At 42.3% G+C, this 26,138-nt stretch overlaps 1 protein-coding gene across 2 annotated transcripts in view; it reads left to right on the top strand.

Annotated features, from left to right (window-relative positions):
- Positions 1-2,389: 2,389 nt before the first annotated feature.
- CLSTN1 (calsyntenin 1) overlaps positions 2,390-26,138 on the top strand; it is a 39,636-nt gene continuing 15,887 nt past the window's right edge. Inside the window, exons 1-8 of one of the 2 annotated variants that reach the window (XM_075437438.1) lie at positions 2,390-2,507; positions 12,046-12,168; positions 18,950-18,979; positions 20,399-20,594; positions 22,735-22,943; positions 23,910-24,059; positions 24,157-24,342; positions 25,357-25,605. In XM_075437438.1, the coding sequence (XP_075293553.1) occupies positions 2,405-2,507; positions 12,046-12,168; positions 18,950-18,979; positions 20,399-20,594; positions 22,735-22,943; positions 23,910-24,059; positions 24,157-24,342; positions 25,357-25,605 (1,246 nt within the window). In that variant the 5' untranslated portion in view covers positions 2,390-2,404. The remainder of the gene's footprint in view (positions 2,508-12,045; positions 12,169-18,949; positions 18,980-20,398; positions 20,595-22,734; positions 22,944-23,909; positions 24,060-24,156; positions 24,343-25,356; positions 25,606-26,138) is intronic. The other variant, XM_075437437.1, reaches the window with a different exon arrangement.

Genomic DNA, 26,138 nt, shown 5'->3' with positions numbered 1-26,138 from the left:
ACTGAGGCTTTAGCTTTATTTAAAAAAAAAGAGGTGTCTTAGCTCTTGATAGAGCAGGTGGCCTACAGCACCCAGTCAGTGAAATAAATGTGGGCTACCTTGGTTGCTCGGTTAAGGGATAGCTCCGTAGCACAGGATAGTAACTGGGGTATTGTTCGTTGTGTTGGACCACAGTGTATTTCCCTTCAAATTCCATTTTTGCTCTGCACATGCTCATATTAGCAAATATGCTTAAGATACAGCATGTAAAGATGGTTGGGTTTGAGGATGGAAGAAGCCGTTGGGCGGGCATAACAGCTTGCCTCTGGATATCCAAATGGACTGGCTTGCTGCAGGTCAGATTCTGTCAACTTGCTGAGACCTCTGGATGATCAAGGGCAGTGAATAAATTGGTTTCTCGCCTTTCGTCCCCCCACCTTGAGTTTGGAGTAAACAGGTAGTCAGCAGGGAAGGCAACAGTCTGCCTTGGGAGGGAGGGGGAGGTTTCTTCAGAACAGATCAATCTTGGTATTTAAATTTTGGAGTGTTTTAAAATAAAGAAACATCACATCTCTAGGATTTTGAACATGCTGGACTTTATTTTTATTTCACTGTGGGAGTGAAATGGCTAATAGGTACAAAGCATGAGTAGTCATATCTAATTATAAAATAAGTTGGTTGGATTTTAGTTGTCAAAACTCTAATCACGGTAAGGTATTTCTTCTTCTGTTGAAGGATTTTCTAATTGGGATTTTTGACCAAAGAGCAAATAGCTTTCGTACTACAGGACAGGTTGTGTGTGACTTAGTTATTCCTATGAAACTTCTTGATTTAGGTATTGCTTGTGAATTTTTCCAAACAAAACTAACAGGCTTTTGCCTTGCTAAAAGCCAGTGACATTACACAGAAAAAGGTTTCTCTCTATGCAGAGGATTTGTCCAAAGTGTGAGCGCTGCCGTACCTCCGTTTGGGCAGGGTTAATGCCACGCCACAGGACGGCCCTCCTCTGCCGCACGCGTACCTGGGGATGAGCACCGAGGAAACCCTCTGTCTGCGAGCATCAACTCGCAGAGGGTGACAGCGCTCCGGGGTGGGTGTATGTTCGGAGCGGACACATTTCCGCAGGATTGCTGTTTCTGAGTTCTGAACACACCCCGAGAAAGCGTGCCCTTGTTTCGTGGTGCTTGTTGGAGGCAGGTGTTGGCAGTTTGTCCGTTCCTGGGTGGTTCAGGGCCCCGCAGAGGACCCGGGTCTGTGCATCTAGCTCCCAGTGCCTTACTGGGCTGGGCTTGCTGCTGCTGGCCTTGCCGTCTTTGGCATCGGTGTTGAGTTAGGTAAAAAACCAGCTTTTTTGCCTTTCTGCTGAAAAGGCCTGTGAACGTTAAGGTGAAGGAGTTAAAGGGCTACAAGGGCGGTGAGGGGACTTGAGCATCTCTCCTACAAGGAGAGGCTGAGGGAGCTGGGCTTGTTCAGCCTGGAGAAGAGAAGGCTGCGAGGGGACCTAATATATACTTACAAATATCTGCAGGGTGGGTGTCAGGAGGATGGGGCCAGACTCTGTTCAGTGGTGCCCAGCGACAGGACAAGGGGCAATGGGCACAAACTGAAGCAGAGGAAGTTCCAGCTGAACATGAGGAAGAACTTCTTCCCTCTGAGGGTGATGGAGCCCTGGCCCAGGCTGCCCAGGGAGGCTGTGGAGTCTCCTTCTCTGGAGATATTCAAGACCCACCTGGCCGCGGTGCTGTGCAGCCTGCTCTGGGTGACCCTGCTTGGGCAGGGGGTTGAGCTGGGTGACCCACAGAGGTCCCTTCCAACCCCGACAACCCCACACAATCATTCTGTGTGATTCTGTGTGAAGCAGGGGGTTTAACCTTTCCTAAAACGTCGGGGGTTTAATCACCCTTTGCCTAACTCAGCTGGGAGGCCGCAGCTGCACCCGCTCAGCGCTGATGCCCAACTGCCCGCAGCTGCGGCAGCGCAGGGACCTTCGGGAAACAAAAACCCAACGAAAACCCCCAAAACCCCCCTGCGCAGCCCCCCCCGCCGTTCGGACAAGCCCCCGGCGCCGTGCCGGTGCCGCAGCCCTGGGCCCCGCTCCGCCCCGCCGCGCAGTTGGGCTCTCCCGCATCCCCCGCGCCGTTGGTTCGCTCCCTCCTCCGCCTCTGGGAACCGGCGCGGCAAGGCGGGGGGGGAACCGGCCGCGCTCGCCGCCGCCATTTTAGGTGCCGCTGGCGGGGGAGGGAGGGACGGGAGGAGGAGAGACCAGGCGAGCGGAGCGGGGCAGCACAACGCTTCTCCTCCCTCTTCCTCCTCCTCCTCCGCGGGGCCGAGCCGAGCCCTCCGCCTGGCGCAGAGCGGGGCCCGGACCAGCGGGGGCGCCACCGGCGGGGCCGCGCCGCCCTGCCCCGCTCCGCTGCGCGCTGCCATGCCGCCGCCGCGCCGCCCGGGCATGCCGCGCTCGGCGCCGGCCCCCGCCGCCTGCCTGCTGCTGGCCGCGCTGCTCGCCGGGGGAGCAGGCGCTGCTCGAGGTAAACGCGGACGGGGGAGGGCGGCGGGTGCGGGCTCTCCCTTGCCCCGGACGGACGGACCTGCGGGGTGGGGGTCCTTGGCTCCCTTCGTCTTTCGGGAGGGGCACGGCGCCGGCCGGGGTGACCCCGCGGCGGCCGCTGCACCTGCGGGGAGCGGGGGGGGGGGGGGCGCTCACCTGGACCCGGCTGCTCCCCCTCCCCTCCCCGGGTCGCTCCTGCCCCAGGGTCGGTCCCCGCGGCGGGCGCGGTGCGGGCGGCCGCCCCTTACATAACCGCTCCCGCCGTGCCCGAGGCGGGCAGGGGGTCCTCACTTGTTGCAAGATCCGCAACCGGCCTTGCGGGGAGCCCCCCCGCCCGCTGGAACCGCCGCGCTGCCCGGCTCGGAGGGGGGGAAGGGGAGATGAACCCCCCCGGGGAGCCCCGGGCGGTGCGGCGTGTGCGGAGCTGACCTGCGGAGCCGCGGTATGCGCATTGCGGGGCTGCTCCTCAGCAGATCTCGGTCGGAGGCTGGCGAACGCCGCTTACCTGAAGGTTACCCCTTGCATCCAGGCTGCCATTTCTGCGGGGCCGAGCTGGCCCTGCCGTGAGAGCCGAGGACTCGCCTGTCGTTTAATGTCGGCTGGAAGCGTGGCTGTGAGATGGCTTGCAGATACATCGAAGGAAAGTTCTTGATCTTAAGCAAAACCAGCTCGTTAGGGACACATCTTGCTGCAGCTTCCCTAGGCAGGATCAGGAGGCTGCTGCTGCTGTAGTAAGCGGTCTGCCAGCTGCTCAGATAGTGGCCATGATCTACCTGTACAGGATCTCCTAATTACAACCTATTCACTGATATTCTTGGAACCAGTAAGCGTAACGCGTACCACACCGCTACAGAAGCACGATTTCATTGGATTGCTAGGCTTGTCCACCATTTGAAATGATGACTAAACTACAATCAAAAACCATTTTCAAAAAAAGCTAATAGGTACTTGGGAGCGAAGGGCACATTTAGACAGCGTCGCACAGGACAGCTCTGCTAGCTCTTCTGCCGGCTGTCGGAGGCTGTGCTTGTTTTCAGTCGGGTCGACGGAGCTGCTGGACCGCAGGCCCCGATCTGCTAAACTTCATCACACGTAGCTGAGTTACGGAGCGAGGTCTGGTGTGGTTTGGTATGTGCAGTTGCCGTAGTCCCCGTGACATTCTGGCTGCTCTAGGTAGGCCGGTTCATAATGTTATGTGAAGACATTCAGTGGCAGGTGAGCTCTGGAGAACACCTGGAAGGCTGCTAGGGCACTTCCATTTTCCCGTTGTTAGGAGAAGCCTTTGTTTGGAAGCATTTATGGTAAACGTTCAGTTTTGTGCTGTAGTGCCAGTTCTGTTTTTTTCAAGTACATCTTCATTTTTTTCACCTGTGACTTTAGAAGTCCTTGTTGCTGAGGTTGCTAAGATTTATTCTCAGTCATGAGTGCTGAATCGTGCTTGGTTCCATGACGTGCAGAAGTGGACTGGGAAGGCTACACCAGAGTGGCGGGTTCCACTCTCCAGCCCTGCCCGTTCCTGTGGTTGGAACAGGGGAGTGGAGTGGTTTCTTTCTTGATGATGGAAAGAAATGGGAATACCTTTTGGGGGATGTGACCTTGCACATAAGTTAGGTGTGAGCTGACTGACCTACCTTCTTCCCTGTTGGTATTTTAAGGGGTGCAAAGAGTGGTTTCAGGTTCTAAAGAGGCACATTCCTGTCCAGCTGATGCAGAACTTTTAATTTAACTTGTCTTGTAATTGGTCAAGTTGACTCCAAGTATTTCTAATCTTGTTGGACTAATGTTGCGGTGGAAAAGCAGTAGTTAGCGGCGCATTCAAATAGCGTTTGTCAAAGTGAAACAATTGGATATTTATCAGCAGAGCTGCCTGGGGAGTGGAATGGAGTGACTTTTCAGATGACAAGGCAGCGCATCTAATGGCTGCTTCTTCCGTAGCTACTGACCAGCTAGAGCAATAGGCCTCTCTTGCCTTGGGCCCTTTCCAACTTATTGTCATTTAGGAAGGGTATTGATCAAAACAGTACTAGCTTGGGGAAGTTTTGCTGATCGGTGATTATTTCAGGAAGTTATGTGGTGCTATGAATGTCTTAAATCCAAACCACAGACCACTTTCTCGCTACCATGGTCTTACTGCAGAGGTTTCTTTGACACAGGAACAGCCTTTATAGTACAGGGCTGTTGGTTAGGATTCTGTCTCCTTTTTAGAAGCAAAGAAATTTAAGACTACCCTAAACCATTATGAGAGACAATTTGGCTATTTTGGGGGACTGTTGTTTTTTTTTCCTGTAAGGGTTTATGAAAGTAAGAGAGCACCAAGAAGAGACAGAATTAACCAGTGCTAGACCTTTCTGTGATGAATAATGCTTGGGAAAGCATAATACACAGCCATCTGTTCATGCAAACAATTTTCATCTCTTTTTCTGTATATGTTATATAAAATAATACACTGCTGTGGAAATTGGAATGGAGGAGAGATGGTGTGGGCAAGCATGATTTACTTTGCGTGTTTGGAATACTGTCGTGCCAGTTGCCTTCTCCCATATTATTAGGCTGCAGGTTGTGCTGTCTGTGCCAAGTTATCAGGAAAATTTATTAACGAAACTTTTCTAGACTTGTAAATGTATCTTTGGTTTGAGGTCTTAATGTTTCTGCAGGCTTGAAATCAGCAAATCCGATTGTTGCAAAGACCTTTTTTAAGACGAAGAACAGAAGCTAGGCTCACTTACTTCAATTTCTCGTGGAAGTTAGAAGGCTTGAAGTTAAACCCAGGTCAGGCCACAAGGACAGCATCACGTGAGCATTTAATCTCAAACAGATTAGATTAGAATTCTGGTATTCTGGGTAAAGCAACATCTTCTACCATGAAAATCCAAGTGTCTGATAGCTTAGTGGTTCATGGCTGTGAAACTGTTCTGCAGAGGAGAAGAAACTCTGTAGTTATTGACTGTTTTGTTTTCTGAACAAAAGCACTTATACTATTTTTCTGAGCCTAGTCTCTCATTCTGTTTAGCTGTATTCAGAGAATTCTCTCTGAAATTTTGTTTATGGTATTGAGGGGCATGCATCTTCTAGCACTGTCATCGTTATCAAAGAGAAGCGATACCTCAAAACATGGGAGAGTTTAGTAAGTCAGAAGTCTTGGCCTTAAATAAATCTTGTTTTGCCCTCTAATGTATTTGATTTGTACTCGATTGACTCGCAGGAGGACTAAACCTCCTTAGGAACCTTTAGAAAGGATTATTAGAAACCTCAGCACCTTTGGAGAACTGTCTGTCTGTCCTTTGTTTGTAGTATTAGGTCTTATCTCACTTGCTTTGTATTCGGATTAAAAACAAGTTGCTGCTGTTGCTCCCAGTTGGTTTCCCTGTTTTTAAATGGAGTCAACAAGTAGAGCTGGGAGTGCCGACTATACGGAGATGATGTTTGCTGTATTTGTAAATAACATTCCCTTTCAAGGAGTGAAGTTTATAAACATGACAACAGTTAGAAAGTAAGTGATTTCCACTCTTGCACTATAATTAGCCACACTTAAGAGAACATTTATTAAATGAGTGTTTACAGTTAGAGGCTTATGTTTTCTATTTCAGTGTTCTGTTTAGTTTAAAACATTTTAAATTTCACTTCAGAAATTAAAGCTTTGTTGCCTTAATCCTATTTAGACTGTTTTGTGGTGGGATATTTCTGTTTTGCTGTTTTCCCTGCCAGGCTTTTATCCAAATTGAAATTTGGTCAGTGTATCCTCTGTCTAAGGTCTTTGGCGCTCTGAACGTTTCTTCTGCTGCAGTTGTGGATAATAAAAATTGCGGCTGGTTTCTATTCACTCGTTTGCATGTACCTTAGTGTCAGGCTTATAGCACAACTTCCATGTATCTTTGTACAAATAAAATGAGATTTAGGCAACCGGTTCAGTGCAGAATGGGAAACTGCCTGTAACTGGTGATAAACCAGAGATTTTTTTTCCCTAGGCAAAATATAATTCAATAAAACCTGTTGAATTCCTGCAGCCATTAGTTTGAATACGGTGTTTGGAGAATTAGTGTTACTTGTGCAGACTCAAACTGTAGGCACCTGGCAATCTATAAACATTGCTGTGTGCTCCCAGTGTGTGACAGTTGAGCTGCCAGAGCACAAATTAGAAGCACACCTTAACTGTGGCAGAGAATCCGAGACACAGATCTGACATGGTGGGATGAATTTCAACCACCTGATTTTCCTGCAGCTCAGAACCGCAGAGGTTAATGTTGGTGGATGCCCGTCCCCTTCCCTGATCCCTCTCCTAGTGCAGATTCATCCCCCTAAATTTTGGTACTGCCTACAGCTTTCGTGTCCCAGTAATGGAAATTGTCGTTTGTCTTGGAAACCCGTACTATAGATAAGAAAAGTTCCATGCTATCAAGAAACTCTGCATTTCAGCAAAACTTGTCTTCAGTTTTATCCCATTTTTTGTACCTGGTTGTGAGATGATGATTTGTGAATAAAATTCTGGGTGTGAGAAGACCCAATTAAATAAATATAACAGATCTTTTCCTTTCCATTGATATATTTCACGTTGTTTATATACAAAGTTAATCCTCACCCTTTTCTAATGGAAAATACAGGCACAGCTCTGGATCGCAGGCAGGTTGAGTCTGGGGCAGGAACAGAACACACGTTCTAATCAGGCCATGCTGCACCCTTTCTTACTAAACTTTACTTTCAGGGTGGAGAAGGCATATTTTATTGTGTAGATCTTTACTCCTTGGCTGAGCTATATTTCTCTGGGACTATGTACTATACAAACTAGTTCTTTTAATGATATTGCTTGAAATTTCATCAGAACAGGACTAAATTACCGATATTCAAGGTAAGACATACTTTAGAGTTTTTATTGTCTCCCTAAAAGGCATGCTGGTATTCTCTTACATCAAGAGGAAGACAACTGAACAAAAGATGTACAGTAATCAAAATTTTTGTCACACCTTCAGGACAGGTGTAAAAGACTGCTTAGTCAGTTCATTGAGTGCAGTTCATCTGCATTGGCAGACAATATAATTTTCTTTTTATGTAATCTGGATTTTTCATGAAGTCTGAAAGGTGGATTTTAAAAATGAAGATTTTACATTTATCTGCTGTCACTAGACTGAACACCTAGTGTTCAAACCCTAGTACCTGCTATTGTGTTCGTTCAGTGTGTTTTACCAGTTAATTCTTACGAATTTGTTTTGATGTAAGTCATCTTGCTCTAGTTCTAAAGGTGTGTAGCGTGGCTGAACAACGCTATATATTAGACGTGGTTACCCAGGAGAAGAAATATTTCCAGCTACAGTCCTTTCTGGTTGAGGTGCGTCTAAATCTTCAGTTATGTGGGTGTCAGATCCCATTGAAGTCAAATGAACTTCTGACCACTTGTAAAGAAGATAATGAGAGTCCTCAGAAAGGACTGTGATAAGTACATTTAATTTTAATATTGCTGCATTCAAATAATAGAACTGAATTAATTCTGATTGTCTTAAGATTATAGCTTTTGATTAAAGTTTCCATACTAGCCCTAAGCCCCGCTGCCCTGCCTACATATTCATTTACATGCATTAATTCTTTTAAAAGGCAGGAGAAGGTTGCCACTAGTTGATCTGATGGATTGCGTTCTGCAGCATCAGCATTGCTCTGGGGGAAGCATCCTTTCTTTGAGGCGCATTCCTTTTCCTGCAGAACAGCCAGCAGTAGTAAAAGCTGGTCTGTTCGGCTTCACGAGAAGCTGAGCACATTTAACTAGAGCAAATGGTATTTCAAAAACCGGTGTTCAAGGCACACATCACATCAGGCACCAATTTCCTTTCCCCCTATAGCTTAGCAGCAATTATCTTTAGATAAACCGAGTCAGACAGGTGGCTTTGCAGATGCGTGGTCAGTCATTGCTTGGCAGCAGTAAAGGCTCTAGCATGACTTTTACAGTTCAATTTGCTACCTGGAAAAAGAGGTGCGCTTAGCTGCCTCTTAAATTTTTTTGGCCACTGAAAACGAAGTAGAAGTCGGCTTGCTGGGTTGTGCCAGGGTGGCTTCCCCCGCTTGAACAGATTAAATGCTGGTTGGGATTTATAGCAGATTCCAGTTGAGGCCCTTACAAATAGTGTGAATATTGTATTTCAAGGAAACCAGTGTAGTTTATCCCAGTTAAATGGTGAGAGATTAACAGCTCAGGGCACTTTGTTAGTGTCAGGCTTGGAATAGGCCAACTGTTTTGGTTTGAAATGAACTGTCTGGCTTTGAACAACTTTCTCTGTAGATTTCAGGAGTTTTGTGACAGTAAAAGAGGGGAAAAAAGGTAAAAGGGTAGTTTTCAGTTCAGCATTTAATAATATTTAAGCCAACTGGGCTCAGAATAATACCTGCTTCGATTTTGTGGTTGGTTCAAGCGAAGCAGTGATGTATCGCCCATAAGCTGTGCCTCCAGTTCCAAATGCCAGCTTGAGAATGTCTTGCAGCGTGTCGTTATGCTCGAGTCAGTAGATCGCAAATACGGAGAACGCGCCTTTCCCGGATGTTCAGCAGGGAGTTTGATGTTTTAAAATCCAGTGATGTTTAGCCTTCAGAAACACAAAGGGATTTAATCTTTATGTTTTAAAATCTGGTGATGTTTTAGCCTTTCTAAACACAAAGGGGTTTACGCTGTATGATTTTATTGTCTACAGCACAATAAAAGGACATGACTTTGCTTTTAACTGGGCCGGTTGTTTGAAGGTTCGCTAGACTCTGCAGATGCTTAGCATGCTCATAATTCTGTTCATATGTGGTTACAGTACTTCAAGCTTTTATAGAACTGCCTACCCGACAGTGGTGGGATTTACTGTAGGTTGCTAAATTAGAAGAAGGTTTCTCAATGCTTAAAAAAAAAATTAATTGTGATCTACATTCGGAAGCATTAGAATGGAGATGGAGATTTTTCTGTCAGGGATCTCATCCGTTATTTTCTACTAGGTCCTTGCAAAGACCAAGATGAGTGGATGAAAGGACTCTGCTGCCTTCAGTTGAGATTGATGCACTGGCAGAAAAATACAGAACGGCGTCCTCCCTGTGCCCTTAACAGCCGTAGCTGTATTAGTGCAGCACTGTTCTTCAGACCAGATCTGAACTGAGAGACATTTTTCAGTTGAGACTCGCACTCCAGCGGTTCCTGGCGCCTTCCCTCAGAGGGAGGAATGATGTGTTGGTCCCTCTGGGCATGAAGTTTGTTTTAAAACGTCGGGTTCCTTGGAGGGTGCTGCAGCGTTGTGCTCCTCTGGGTAAACAGAACAATGTGGCTGACATTTAGCTGGCGATTTGGTATGCCGAATATTGAAAGCATGCCCATGTGAGTGTATTGAGGCAATAAAGATAGTGTTGCCATGTTGAGTAAAACCACACGGCGGTAATTAAACACTGTTTGCGTTAAAATAGTTTACTGTGAGTTCTCTCTTGCTGCATTATTATGTATGAAGATATTATATCCCATCTAGCAGTTTGTTGCTACTACCAGTAAAAGATTGCAGACGAAAGCGTATTGGGGAGGGTATTATGGTTTCCTGTATGAGTTCTCTGCCTCTAGGTTTCATAATTTGCTGAAGTGTCCTTTTATCACCTTTTTTTTTAATTCCCCTGGATAAGCATATATCAGACATCATGAATCCATTTTAGTTTGTTGGAGAGGTGGGATTCAGAAGTCTAGGTTAGCCTCACAGCTCTGCCTCTCTTGACAGTCTGCTTGTATAATTCTTCAGAGAGGTGAAATAGCAGGACTCGGCCGTGTAGTAGTGTTCTAGCTGTAGTATGTACTGTGCTGTGATTGCACAGGCATTTATTTCAGCAGTTCTAAGTACTTGATCTCCTGCAGACCAAAATCTGGGCAGTGTCACCTATTGAATGCTGTTTGGTGTGTTTGTTACAGCCTCTAGCAAACTATTTCTTATACTAGACTGTACATCATTTGCTGATACCTGTCTGGCAAGGAGCAGTTTTCGGGCCCTCTGGGTGAATGTTTTCCATACCTTCTAAAAAGCTAGATATGTACAACCTCCCAGAACTGGATCTGGGGAAATAGTATTAATTTAAGAAGCAAGGGTATGCTGTAGCCTAAGAGGTTTTTTGAAATAGCAGATATACATTGCCCGGAACAATTTGGGTGAAACTGATGTATGTAGAACCTCAGCATGAAGAGAGCTAGACCAAGAGAAGCAGTATATTCACCTGTCAAGAAGAATTAGTGGTTACACCACATATACTGGTTCTGTGGATTAGAAGCTATATTTATCTTTGGAGAGCATAACATAAAGATAAATATTTAATAATCAAGGCTCTCTCACATTGGGTTGTCTCCTAGTAGATGGTAACCTAGTAGATAACATATGATTTTGTCTTGCATCTTTCATGATGTACTAAAAAAAACTATTTTGCAAGCTGACAAGGAAAGATGCTGCGTGTCTTTGCAGCAGAGGAGGAAGACCACTCATCTTAACCGTGCTGAGGCGATCTGTTTACAGATTCTTCTGTGTGGAGTTGAAGAATGTTTTTATGGGCGATCTTTTAGTGGAGTTTCCCAGTCTCTTAAAACAACTACTAAATATAAAAAGTAGTCTGTATTTTATGCAGATTTCAAGGCATTCTACTGGATGACAGAAAAGGACTGAGCTTTTGGCCCCCTATTCCAGTAGCGTTTGAAATCTGTGTTAAAGAGCACAAAGCACAAGTCCTCCAAACGCAGCAGGGCCTGGGACGCTTGGGTTGCGTCTCTGCAGCCGAGGGGCGGGACTGCGAAGCCGGTCTCTTGCACTTTTCCATTGCTTCTCCGCTCTCCCTCTTTCTTGTGTTTTGCGTAGTTCCCCAGCTTCTGCAGAAATCCTGGAGTCCTTCCTTAACTGGGATGCTGTATAAATGACTGGTAAAACCGGTAGCAAAGGTTCTAATTCTTATGCTGGGACAGAAATGTCTGTCACTCCCCGTTCGTTCCCTCGAGAAGAGTCCCTAGGCCTTGGGTAGAAATTAGTTAAGTTTGATCTCTTTTCCACCTGTTCTCTTAATGATAATAAAAAACCCCTTACAAGACAGAATGCTGAAAACAGAAAAAGCCTTCACCTTCAGAAGACTAGTCCAGCATCTGGATCCCAAGTTTTCCAAGCTGGAGAGAAGTAGAGCGGAAACAAACCCTTGCGTTCCATGTTGGCCGGTCTCTTTTCATCTGGTGCTGAATATAGGTTTTTCCAGTGTCACACTTGGCACCAATGGCAGTGGCTCACCATCTCTGTTAGAAGGTTTCTGAATTGCACTTCAGGGGCATCTTAAATCCCAGCATAGTTAAGAGACTAATTGAGATTCTCTGAGTTGCTTTTGGAAAGCCTACAGGGACACTGAACTCTTCTGAACGTACTTAGCCAGGATTTTGTCTCAATTTTTTCAATTTAGTAAAATGCTGTTTCAGGTTTAGAAAAATGAGAGAGGAATATATTTAAAATGGTATTATAAAGCATTTTTTAAAGAAATTTTGACTTTGCGCTTTGTTTTCCTTTCAGTTAACAAGCACAAGCCATGGATTGAAACAACCTATCATGGTATAGTCACAGAGAACGACAACACGGTGCTCCTGGACCCCCCTTTGATAGCCCTGGACAAAGATGCACCTCTGCGCTTTGCAGGTAAAGAATTCATCTGCATTGCTTTTTGAAGAAGTGGAGATACTTTCTTGATGACAAATGCTGTGTGTTACTTAGTGCATTTACCCTAACGGCAGCATACGTTTTTGAAGCTTTTAAACCCTAGGAAATGTCTGTGCATGGACCAGAGTTTTATTTCATATTTACAGCCATAAATATACAGCTGTATCCAAATATCCAGACCGGAGAGTGCTCTGTATTGCAGATAATCCATGCTTCTTTCAATTTCATCTGTGTATATTAATTTTTCTGTTTTGTTGAGATTTTTTGGGTTGTGTGTGTTTGTTTGATTTTGCATAGTGTCTAACCTTTTTCTCAATCCTCTGTATTCCACATTTCACAGTATTCAGTCTGGAAGTTCTGAAACAATTATTTTCTTACAATTCTGAAGAGAGTTTTTGGTTTTCTTAAGAGTTTTTGATTTGTGTCTTAATAGATTGAAACCAGTAATTAGTACAACTAAGACTGCATTACTTCTGTGCAGTATTTGGACTGAGAATTCCTGCAGAAATCTAGACCTACTGTGATAAGTTTGCTTAGTAGTTTGGGGTATTCTAAAAAACGGACAGTCCCTTCTGCCTGAATAAAAGGCTTTTTCTCCTCCAACAAAAAACGTAGAGAATGATACACAAGCCATTTGCAAAATGTAGGCTAACTCTGCTCTTTCAACACAGGAGTGACAGATGACAGTTTTGTTACAAACTTCGGCAGTAGTTTTTTTCTGAAACTCCGCTGTTTTAGGATACTGCATTCATTAATCGGCTGCAGTGTTATGGAAAGTACATTTATGGTTTGACAAAAATATTAGAAAACTGTGTTTGAAGAATACCGCTGGGCATCTGCAGGTATTTAAATTAGTTGTAGTAGGTAACACAAGCTTAAGTTGGGTACTTGCAGAAGCTTACTTGGTTAAGTAAAATTTTAGGGTTAAGAATCCTAGTGAAATGCCTAGAGGATGTGACATGAGCCATTTTTGGGAACAGTGCTTAGCCTGGCTTCAAGGAGGAAGTGGTGGAAGAAGAGAGTGATTAAATTAACAGCCATCCAAAACGTTCAGCACGCTAACTGCATTTTGTGCCGCAGCATTTCGGCAATTTGGTCACAATTTCTTAAAGTGGCACTTAAAATAACAGGTTTTTTTCCATTATCATACGGCTGTAATTATCTCCCAGGCTGCTTTACAAATTCAGGAAGTTCAGAGATAATGGTAAACCTCTGAAATTCAGACTTTCTCATGCATTGAATGCACATGGTAGAGGCTCTTAAGTGATCTTAACTGGAAAAAAAAGTGCTGTCTATGAACAAAAAAACTTAATTTCCCAGTGAAGAAGCTCGTGTTGGGATACACAAAATGTGTGAAGTAAAAAGGATTATGGGAAGACTGACTTGCATACTTGGTGATTAGGAGAATGTGAATCATCTCTTGCAGTTCTTAAGTGCTTTACATGTAGGCGCTGGTAGTTTGACAGCATTGAGCAGATTTTGAAAATGGCAGTTTCACACCTCGTGGTGGATAGAAAAGTTTTTTTGAGTGCTGGATATCGTGAAGCTTTAAGAAAGTACTAGCAGAATATCTCCAAATATATTGTCAAATTGGCAGAGGAAAATCCAATGTCAAAGCATCTCTTCAAATGAGAGTGCTTTTCCATTGTGTTGGTCTAAACTGTATAAACATGCTTTCATTTAATAAGCATTTTTGCTAGCTGAAAGGTGGTTTTATTAAACATTTGTACAAACATTATATGTTTTGACTTTCAAAAAACTAACAATTATAAGTAGCAGCAAAGCAATTGATTTAAAATAGTTATCTTAAATTCTGGGTATAGCACACTAATGTTGTACATAAATTTTCCTGAATATGGCTCTGTTGGATTTGAATTGTGTAAATTTTGAACGACTGTGCTGTGGGAATCTATAAAAGCATTTTTCTGCCATTAAATGGAACAATTCTTGAATCTGTCTTTGAGGAGACCAAATGTGGGCAGCGTGTTGAGTCAGCATTATCAATCCGAGTTGGGGTGCTGTAGTCATGTCCTAGGACGGAGAATAGCGTTGTTGTTGTCCAGCAGCATCTATGTGGGGGTTTAAGTGTGAGAAGCCCATTAGATCAGTGACATGTTTTCGCAGCAAAACAAAGCATTTTCAGGATTAAATGGCTGTTTCAGCCCTAACTGGTATATTCCTGCTTATAAATCAAATTTATTCATATTTCAAAAGGTTGGATATTTTAATTAGCTGTGCCCCCCAGCTGAGCTGTGAAACTTTTGAACTGTCTGCAGGTTTAAAATATTTTAAGTAGAGCTTTTTGCTTTATTTCAATTTTGAGCATGTTGAAACATCTTGAAGTTTATTTAAATGCCGCGTAGTACTTGAAGTGTGGGGCAAGTAATATTTTATTGCCTTGCTCACTCCATGCTGTGGGTAGGATCCTAAAATTCAGGTGTGCAAAAATAAGTAGGGTTATACAGAAGTTTATTTCTAGGGTAATTTGCATGATTTTACATGTGAAACGTTACACCTTTGAATACAGCGTTTGAATATAGTCATGCCAGGTTGCCTTGTTGTACTGCCTGATGTGTAGTAGACCCAGTGGGATCAGCCTTTTGTACCAGGATTGTACCAGGTCTGCGTGAGAAGGCAGGGGCCATTCTCCTTCCTCACTGAAACTATTCTACGTTACAAAGCATGTTGGAACTTGATCCAAAATGGTTTTGCTGCAAAAAATAAAATAGAGGGTAGCTAGATTTTCTTTTTTATATTAGAATAATGCATGTCCAAAATCACATCCATGTCTGAAGCTCTCAGTATGGATTTCTCCTTTAATATCCAAAAAGGAGCTGAATTTTTATTGCATTTGAAATGACCGGTATTGTATCTGGATACCTTCACATCGCTGAATGTGTTTTGTTATCAGAGTGTAACGCAGGGTCTTGCTAGAAATGTTTCCTTGGTTTTTTGATGTGTCTGCAACAGGGTTTTAATCCATCTTCCCCCACCCCTAGAGAAAACCGCTTCTCAGCCACAGTGCTTTATTTTCCCCTTACTAATCTGGCATGCAAGAAGTATTTTTGTGGGGGTTAGGAATTTTTTGCCTTAGAGCATGAATATGCATAGAGCTTTGAAAGCGATGTTGCAGAATCTTGATTCATTCTTTCAAAAATCCCCTCTCCCTGGAGGTGCGCGGGGTTCCCGTGTTGGGTGGGTGAGTCCGCGCTGGTTAGAGAGAAACCGTGTGTGGAGACGATGAGTGACACTGCGACATCAGACAGATGGGATTTTGATCTTGTCACATCCACGGAGCGATTCAGTGAGTGGACAACAAATACGTCGCACAGCCGGTTGGCAGACCTAGGAGGAATTTTGTTACAATAGTGTTTCAGCCATTTTTGCATCAAATTTAAGGCATGCATGAAGTGACATTTTGTCCTGTACCTAGCATGCATACAAACACAAACTGAAATGGCGTTATGGCTAACTGTGACGTCTAAAATCGGTTTGCTTTTGAGCGGTTGTGTATGGTACCAAGAAACACCTGTTTAGGAGACATTCTAAACGTAGCGAGGTGGAAGGCTTGCCGTGATGCTCCTGTAGACTGGTGCTTGGTTAGAGCTGGGAGAATACACATCACCTCCGTCGGTGGAATGGAATTGTGGAGGGATAGCTGACTCTGGGGTTTGACGAGTGTCTAGTCAAATACTGTATGACCAGTTCAAATCTCATAGGAGAACCTTTTTTATAACTGTATAATATAAAGTGTTTTACATCAGTATATTGTAACAGTACAGAAAGAGACAGAACAGTAAAAATCAAGAAAACCGTAAAGTTCTAGCAAATCCTCACTGTCATTCGATGGGGCTATACTAGAAAGGAGAAATACAGAGTGCCTTTGGGATACAGAATTACTGTATGTTTTCTGGCTAACATCAGTTCCACAAACCTGTGTTATCTGTAAAATAAGATGTTTTTTCAACTGTACAGTGTTTCACTCAGCTGTAATTACAGTTCTATCTGATTTACAGCTTATTTAGCTGAACAGTTTCCAATATACAGATATAAGCTAATTTACAGATGGGTCATCGTTCTTTTGTAAGATTAGGAGAGGTAGATGTTTATTTCAGTAACATGTCTCAACTTCAGAATGGAAGGAGAAAAAGAATTAAGCACATACGACAGCATCAAATTTTAGGGAGCATGGTATGGGACTAAGCTTACTTAATGGCAATGAAAAAAATTCACTGCCAGGAATTCTATAATCACAGAAGAACCTTACCTATACTGTATAAATATATGCATTTCATAACTGAGATGAAAATGAGTATCGTCTGTGTGTGGGAATATTAATCTGTAAATTGTCTTTGTCTTGAAACAGCTCTTTAACAGTCTGGAATATATTTTTGAGAAAGGAGGGGAAGCTTTAATTTTTTGAATATTTTTACTTTAGAGAATTACTCCATTTTGCTTCTTTTCATTGCAGAGACACTTTGAAGAAGGGAGCTTAAAAAGCCTGTTAGGTTGGGAGCTCTGCATTTGCTTATTTAGAGCACTTGCGTCACACGTAACGCCACAGTTTTTATGCATTGTAACGTTTTCAGACACAAGAACCTTGTCTGTGTAGTAACAAAAGGGCTTTTTGTTGATTTCACTAGTGTGAATCAGTGTCGAGTCGGTTGTTCTGAGAAGCTTCTGGCAGGGATTGAGCTATGGTACACCTCGAAATGAAGCTGTACACCTTGAAAAGCATCTGGAGCCCCACGGGTATTTACCGGAGAGCTTATTTATGTCTTATGGTCAGGAGCCAAAAATAAAATGCCTGAATTTCCTAGCAGCCAAATTGGGGTTGGTGCCAGAGTTAAGGGTCACTTCAGATGATAAAGAACTGAGCGGTTTTTAAACAGCCGGATAGATAATTGCTGCATTAATACACTTCTCCCTCTACTCTCTGGTATCAGGCTTTCTGCTTTAATGTTCCCTTCCATGTATTTTTTTTTTTTCCAGTAATCTTAATGTTTCACACACACTGCTTGACTCTCTAGGTTAGAGTTGCTGGGAGGGAGCAGGGAGGTGGGTGTACAGGAGTGAGAGATGGGGAAGGTTTGAGAGCTGGCAGTTGGAATGTCACTTCTGGCTAATCAGGGGTGTCAGCCACCAATTCAAGCAGTGTAAAATTTTCTTGAATGATCCTATTGCCAAAACACATGAAAGTCTGGGAGTATATTTATATCCTGGGTAAGAATAGACTGAAATAAATTATGTGGGTGCCACAAGAGAGAGCATACTTGGTGCATTAAAATAAAGAGCTGATTATAAATCTAGGGATTAACTGAAGTGAGTTTTGGGGAGAACTTAATGAAAGCTGTTTCAGAAACTGGCTCGTTTCAGAGTGAAGGACTACAAATCATGATATACTAGAAGGTATTTTTCCTTAATTATAGTTCTGCTTTAATATTAAACTGTAAATTTGCCTTTTTAGGAAAAATATTTCTCTAACTGTAGTGCCTCGTCCCTTTTTAAGGCCACTGTGGAATGGAGACTTGAGTAACTGTGTTACTGCAAGCTGTCTGGCATGTGTGAGAATGAACAGGGGATCTGCTAGAAGTAATTTTAAGGGTGCAGGTCTGCTTTCTTGCACTGGAGTTCAGGTCAAAGGTGATGGTAATCAGGAAAAAATAATGGATATGTTGGGTGATATATAAAAGGTGGTAGTTTGGGGGTTTAATAAATGATGATTTCCAGGGGAGTGAAGAACAGGGTTAAGTGTCTTTTCATTAAAACTGTGAAACCATTCCAGGTGCCTATCAGAGTCATCTAATATTGTAAAACTCCATTATAGCTGGGATCTGCTCATAAGCGTGGAATATCCAGGATGCGGTGGGAGCCTCTGCTTTTCTGGAGCTTTCAAGGCAGGCTACGCTAGGGCGCCCGCAGTGCTGGTACATGAGCATATCCGAGTACCTGGATCTCTTCTGTCCAGCATTACAGCATTTCAGCAGAAGCATAAAATGACAGCAGCTGTTGGTTGCTTGTTGGACCTAGACAAGCAATATGCTGCTAGGAAAATAGAACGGGCTCCCCCAACCCCCATTTCGTACATTGAAGGTGTTAGGTTCATTACGATCACAATTTAATATGTATATTTTTTGATCAGGAATTATGGCAATGCTATCAAGTTGAGTTTGATGCAGAATTTGAATTTTGCAAATCCTGGGTATTGTGCAACCTAGACAGATAAAAGTCTATGTAGAAACACAAAAATCCCATGACTATTTAAAAATTTTTCTTTTTTTCTGGAACTCAAAAGGGGAAGAGGAAGATTTTTAATTGTAGGAACATGGTGATTTCGGTATAATAGAGAAAAGCTTGTTCAAATTATTTAATATGTTCTCTTTAATTAGAATAGTACAAATAAATTCTGATGAAAATTCTGCTTTTTGGATAGTTCTTCATCAACATGGAATTTTGAACATATCTTTTATTTAGAAGTTGGTATTATTTAAAAAGACAAGAAAAAAAGAAAAAAGCATTTTGATAAACTTACTAAACACTTCAGAATTCTACAAATGACAACCTGGAATTAAAAGGTTAAATCATATTTAACATAACTAAAACTCTAAAATTGTAGCAGTTACAGCAAAACACCACTGAAATTTTAAAATACAGTTTTTCCAAAGCTTTTCTGTGTAATGTGTGCATCTTTGCCTTTTCCTTACTTGCTCCCTTTCAACTTTTCCTGTTACTGACTTGGGTTTATCTTTTCTCCCTTTAGAGAGTTTTGAGGTGACAGTCACCAAAGAAGGTGATAAAGGGTTCTTTCTATCCCTTTTATGAATATTAACCTACTAACTTTGGTTGTGAAATGGGGAATCGGCACTTAAACAGAAGATCCTGTCATGCTCTTTTGTCCCATTTATTCTCCCATATTTTTTTTCTATTTTAAAATATATTGATTAAAAACTGTTATGTAACCAAACCCTTGGTTAGAAATACCTGTCAATCAGACATCCATTTGAACCATTTGGGATTACGGTACATTGTGTGGAAACCGAAGAAGTTGGGTTTGGGGAAATTAGCGTTTTCTGATATTTTCACTGATAGCTCACTTCTTTGGGACATCTGAAGTTTTTTCATATGCTTTGTAGAGTAATACTTAACTGCCAAAGCATAGTATCACCTTCCCTGCAGTACACTGCCTTCCACACATACTCCAGCAGTTTAAAGTTGGAATCAAATACCTTTTTCTTGAATACCCCTAGTGCGTTTACAGTCGGAGTGCATTCTTGGTACTGAGATACCACTGCAACTGTAGTAACAAAACAGCATTTTATGTTGGTGTAAGAAACTCACCTTCAAAACCTAAGAAGTTGTACAGGTAAAAACCCAGCGTAGGTGATCAAACGGTTTATGGAGTGGCTTTTGTTAGCACAGCTGGGCGTGCTGGCAGACGGACCGAGCTGTGCCAGCGAGGGGGCTCGTAGGGTAATCTTAGGCTGAGATGTGGTTTAAAATGAGGTACTGGGGACTTCTCTTGCAAGCTTGGGAGGATGAAGAGTTTGTGTAGAAAGGAAAGCCTACTAAATCGTTCCATGTGAGAGCTTCCTTGACTAACATGCCTGGTCTGTGTTAGTAGATAGCTGTTGAAATGGATGCCTGAGAAGTTGGTATTTCTACCTTTCTCATTCGGTAGTTTATTTTGATTCCCTAATTTTAGCCAGGTACATTGCACAGGAAGACTTTGTTCTTTGATCAGTTGACGGAATTTCTGTAATTATGGTGCTGAACCTGTACTTGAAGCTTTTTCATCCCTTGACTTGTAACTGTGCATTTTAACCTTTTGCTCTGGTCAAAATAAACAAGCTGCCCAGCTATTCCCAGTAGCTTGGCATAGAAGATATCACCAGCGGCCTTGGCTGTGTGCTCTCCTAAGATCTACTCTTACCCTAGAGCTATCTCAAGTACTCCTGTGAAATGCCTGTCTACTTTTCTCTTTTTCTCTTTTGTATTCCTGCATGAGTGGATGCAAAGTAAACAAGTTGCTTGGAAGGCAGACGTATGCTTCTTTTACTAAAGTTCCCAGAAATCACCCATTTTAAAGCACAGTGCTCTTGCTTTGTCCACAGACCCTCACGAACCCTTGGCTGCAAAATATTTGGTCGTTTGTTTTAAAAACGTGTCGTGATTTTGACCAGTTCTGACCTCTCTTATTTTGAATCTGTAGGTGAGATTTGTGGATTTAAAATTCACGGGCAAAACGTTCCCTTTGAAGCAGTGGTAGTGGATAAATCCACTGGTGAGGGAATAATCCGCTCGAAAGAAAAGCTGGACTGCGAACTGCAGAAGGACTACACCTTCACCATCCAGGCCTACGACTGTGGAAAGGGTCCAGATGGAGCCAATGCAAAAAAATCCCACAAGTAAGTAAATCTGTGGTGGGCTGAGGGGAAGTTTGGTTTCAAGCGGTCTCCTGCTCCTGGTGATTTATGGTCTACATATTTAAAGTAAATGTAAACCAAGTGTTAATACTGGAAGACTTTCATATAAAGGCAATATAAATAGCAGCAAAATGGAAATGAATTGTTCTGACATCTCCTTAGCTGTATTCTAGATGATACTGCTTTATTTCTTGATGTCTCTGAATTTACATTAGAAAATAGTGTGGGGACAGAAGCAGGAAAACTGTTGATATAGTTAAAATCCGGCTTGAGTTGATATAAAGAGTTTGCATGGGACACCAAGCCTGGACATTGTTTCAAAATTCAGTTTCTTAACTGATACTAAAATCAATCTATATTAAACTTGACAAAATGGAAAGGAATACATGTTGCAGTTGTTTCCAGACAGCCTCAGCAAAAAAAGCTAGATCAATAGCATAAGTTTCATCTCTGCCTAGATTAAAGAATGGGAACAAAGCAATCCTTAGCTAATCTTTATCTGAAGAAAAAACCACAACGTAAAATGCTCTCTAGAAAATCCACTTGAGAATAACTGTTTAGCACCCTGGTGTAGACATCTGCAGAGCATGTGGAAGATTAGTGTTGGTGTGAAGCAAAGAAGGGCATAAAGAAGATGAGGCATAGACCGGCAGCAGTCATCTTGGTGACAAATACAACCTTGTTACGCTATAGCTGTGTGCTTCAAATAGGCAGTAGAAAGTTGTCCCCTTAAGGATTACAGTTGTGGAAAATAGGTATGACCTTAAACTCTTTCTGATATCCGATTTGACTCTGGAAGAAAGAATTTAAAGAGAAAGATGGCAACAAATATTTTATTGGGTTGGCTGGAATTATATACTTTGTTTGGTTTGATAGTGTATGGTTCTTTCTCTGCACTGTAGAACTTACCTATATTTTTCTACCTGTGCTGGTTAATTGAGATAGAAACTTTGTTCTGATAGGTCTAGTAAAAATTGTGGTTATCCAGATTCATGGCTGTGTAATGAACTGGCACAAACCTAGCAGCGTGCTCGGCAGCTCTTGTTTTCCCGCAGCAGAATGATGGGTTGAATTTCCAAGACCTGCACCTACAAATCGCTGTTGAAATTTCCCTGGCCCGTGGCTTGCTGTGTTACGTCTTTTTGCGGCTTTTAACCATTTTGGAGTTTAACTCTTAAAGTCAGGAATATCAATTATGTTTTGTACAGAATGCTATTTTTTGTGGCATTTGTTTAGCAGTTAGGATAAAATAAAACCTTAAAGAATTTTTTTTTTTTTAGCACAACCATTAAAAAACTTTTGCTTTTATGGAAGGACTGTAGTGATTGAATTCTTCATTAATTTATATTCCATATTCTTTTTGTTATTCACCTTTTCTCCTTGGTCATTAACAGAAACTGCATTATTTTCCTATTGTGTATATACCAGCGATCAATGACAAGCATGAAAGGACGGAATTCAAGATCCGATCTGTTTAGGATTATCTAGCTAGCTCTATGATGTGTTAAAGTGTATCTTCCACTTTTGTGATTCTGCCATTTAATTTGTCTGATCTCTCGTTCCTGCATCCAAGAAATAGGCCAGTTTTCACTGACATACACAGCTCAGTACTTTATTAGCAAAAGAAAGCTAATAGGATGCACTTGACTGAGCTCTTAGTCCAAGGCCAGTCTTAGCTGTCATTCTTGTTGACATGAAGTAAAAATTGGATTTTTATGTCAAATACTCTTGACAGCAGGAAAGAACTTGAAGGATTTACTGTTTTAACAGAAGTAAAAGCCTGTTTTGTCCCAGCTGTGTTTTGTGGTATTTCTGTAAAATGGCGGCAATTTAATAGTTGCAATACAAGGGTTTGGATTTGATTTGCAAATAAACAGCAATAGTAAGCAATAATCTAAAACCACAGTGAATTATATAGCAACACACTGGGAAGATATCCACTGGTTTCCTAGTTAGGGTAGTAGAGATTGTTAGTTTTGTTAGTCATTGGTCACTTCTTTCAGGGAGCTTATGTTCTGAAGGATAGCTTCATCTGTAGAAGGGGGAGCTGTTCTGTCAGACTCCTTGCATGGACAGGAGTTGTGCAATATGTAGGAGACTGACCTTGCTGTTTTATTTCCAGAGCGACAGTACACATTCAGGTGAATGATGTTAATGAGTATGCTCCGGTGTTCAAAGAGAAGTCCTACAAGGCAACGGTTATTGAAGGGAAGAGGTATGACAACATCCTGAAAGTGGAAGCGGTGGATGCAGATTGTTCACCTCAGTTCAGCCAGATTTGCAATTACGAAATTGTAACTCCGGATGTACCTTTTGCTATTGACAAAGATGGTAAGAATACGATGCAAGGTGGGCTGGGGATTACCATAATTTGCCACTCTAGGACTTCAGTCTGTCAGCACAAAACTACAGCAGCCCTGTTTTAACTTTCCTACAACGTAGTTAAATGGAGGTGTTCACTTCAGCAGACCGAATTGATAATGAAAAGTGAGATGTCTTTCAGTGTCAATGCCATGTGCTATGACTCGTGTAAAGAGCAGATGGGGTGTTGCACATGTGTTGTTTCTTGTAAAATGCTTTGCAAAATAAAGGAAATGCAGTAGCTGTATTACGTTGTAAACCAGCTCTTAGTAGGCTTTTTTTTTTCCTATAGTTTTCTATTCTGTATTAGGATAGCTTTTGCAAATTACCTTTCAAAAAAGAAATTCCAAGTGTGTGTTTTTCACATTTGAGATGCTCATACGTGGCTCTGGAGATTACAGTATCATGGTTACTGGTTTTGAAGTGTAGTGACTTGTTTAGGTCATTTCCTTTCTGCTGGTTGTCTGTGGAACACTGGAAATCTAGTCTGCTTCTAGGGGTTCAAGCAAGCTGACTAAGCAAAGCCAAACAGTTTTTAGTGGGCTTTAGTTTGAGTTTTGGGGGATCCACATTGCCAATGGATAATTTTCATGAGTGTGCAAATTTAAAAAACGTTAGAAAGTCCTGGCACATGCCAAACAATTTATGTATCAGTTACCACCTAGGAACAGTTTCATTTTGAGTAATCTAATATACTACTAGGAGCCTGAGAAGTATATACATGCTGTTCTCTGTGTGTGTGGTCATCTCCGGATTTATGTAGTTCTTAAGGATCTGGGCCTGATGTCTGGCATTGAAAAGTCGTGTAGTGAAGGGCTAATTCGTTTGCAGGTGTATCTGCATAGGTGGTACCTGGATGAATTGAATGCGGCAGTCACCCTGAGAAATGAGTAGATATTGATGTCTGGTGATTGGTTTTTTTTCTCTGTGTGTCAGGTTATATAAAAAACACAGAAAAGCTGAACTATGGTAAAGAACATCAGTATAAACTGACAGTAACAGCGTATGACTGTGGGAAGAAGAGAGCTGCTGAGGATGTGTTGGTTAAAATTAGCATTAAGCCTACATGCAAGCCTGGCTGGCAAGGTTAGTTCGGTCTCCTTCCTATCTGTTTTAGCATTTGCCAGTACCTTCGGTTAAACACGAGACATTTTTAATATGATTTCTTTGGGTAAATACACAGGTTGGAGCAAAAGAATAGAATATGAGCCTGGCACTGGTTCGCTAGCTCTGTTCCCCAGTATGCGTTTGGAGACATGTGATGAACCAATAACCTCAATTCAAGCAACGGTTGAACTAGAAACCAACCATATTGGTAAAGGCTGTGATAGAGACACCTACTCCGAGAAATCCATTCACAGACTCTGTGGTAAGGATGCTTTTGTTAAAGTGGTCTCTTTTGCTGCTTAGTTTTTCTTTGAAGGTTAGACCACAAATTGATGAGTAGACATGGTCTTCGTTTGCATGTAGTTCCCTCCAGCTTTTTTCCTAGCAGGCAAGAAAAATCATGAAATTGGCTGAAGGTGACTTTTAAATAATTCTCAAATTTAGTAAAGAATTCCTGTGTTCTGCCTCTCCACTAGCTTATATAGACTAATGATTTCCCTCACGTGAGTCATGTTCAAGAGCTGAAAGAATGTTGTGCGGGAGGGTATAGCCATTAAAACCTCTCTGTTTTTCTGAGGCTTGATGGATGTGAGGGGTGCAGTATAAGAAATACATGGTGAAAAGGTAGATGGGAAAACCAAGAAAGCGTGGTTCGGAAAAATGAGTTTACCTGCATCAGCTGAATTTATACTGTGCTTGCCCTGGGAATAAAGGGCACCTTGGTATCATGCATGTTGCAGTTAAAGGTCTTATGAAAAGTTTATGAATCCTTTGTAGCCAGTATGGAAGAAATGAGATTACAGGACAATTTATCATTGATGATTTATGTCTTCAGCTTCAGCTGAAGTTAGTTGAAAGTGTGAATAGAGCATAACCCTAGAGACTCGGGCAATTCCAAAGCTATTTAGGCTTGAAGTGGGGAAAAAAACAGCAAGCTGAGTACCTCCTGGGTATCGTTCCTGACTGATAACTATGAGACAGTGGTCTGGGAGAGGATGCTTATGCAGCCCCCTTTGACTGGATGGATATTAGTCTTAGAACTAGTGTAGTGTCAGGAGAAAGGCATCATGTTCATGGGCTTGAGGGGCAAGTGGTATTAATGTAATGGTTCCTTAGTGCCACATTATTTAAAGGGAGAATTGCTTGATGTGTGATGGTAGTCCATAATCCTGACAGCTGGTGCTGAAAAATGAGTGCTCAGAAAAACAGTTTGGTTTCAAATTAGCAGTGATCTTCTTAGTTTCTACCTTTTTTCATTTGAGCGTTTTTGTTGTAGGTGCTTCTTCTGGCACAACTGAGCTGCTTCCCCCTCCCAGCAGTGCTGCTAACTGGACGATAGGACTTCCTACTGATAATGGTCACGACAGCGACCAAGTCTTTGAATTTAATGGCACACAAGCTGTGAAGATTCCCGATGGCGTTGTCACAGTCAATCTAAAAGAGCCCTTCGTGATTTCGGTATGGATGAGGCATGGGCCTGGAACCAAAGAGAAGGAGACAATTCTGTGCAATTCAGACAAGACAGGTTTGTCAAAACTTCAAATGTAAACAGTCTTATTGCTGGGCTCTGTTTGTTTTGGTATGCTGAGGCAGCCTATGTGAGAACCTTAGGTTTTTTCTCTAGGTTAGGTTTTTCTTGGAAGTGAAATGGACTGCAGAAGTCACTCTATATTGTGCTTACCTGTAGAGGCATGGGCTTAGATCATCTAGCTTCAGTTTCAGATCAGGCAGCCATGTTTTTCTAATTCTGTTCTATTTTATGTCATGCATTTGTTTTTGCTGTGGTAGATGACTTACTCTGGTAATGCAGTCTCGTCTTTGCGTCTCCAAAGATAGCCTTGTTCTTGATGCTGCCAAAAATCATGAAGATACATGTGTTGGGTTTAGTGACAGCATTAGTTACTGTATTTTTTTTTTCTAGGAGGACATAATTTCTCTGTTCTCCCATGATCAAGTTTTTTTTTCACCCTGTGCATAATTGCAGTCTCTGTGAATGCCACAGACACAATCATTTTGAAGATGCTATTAATAAGGAGGAAATTTGATAACTCTTTCCAT

Source organism: Opisthocomus hoazin, chromosome 16 (genome assembly GCF_030867145.1).
Source record: "Opisthocomus hoazin isolate bOpiHoa1 chromosome 16, bOpiHoa1.hap1, whole genome shotgun sequence".
NCBI classification, from domain to species: domain Eukaryota; kingdom Metazoa; phylum Chordata; class Aves; order Opisthocomiformes; family Opisthocomidae; genus Opisthocomus; species Opisthocomus hoazin.
Note: the sequence above shows the minus strand (reverse complement) of the source record. Positions and strands in the feature narration are given on the sequence as shown.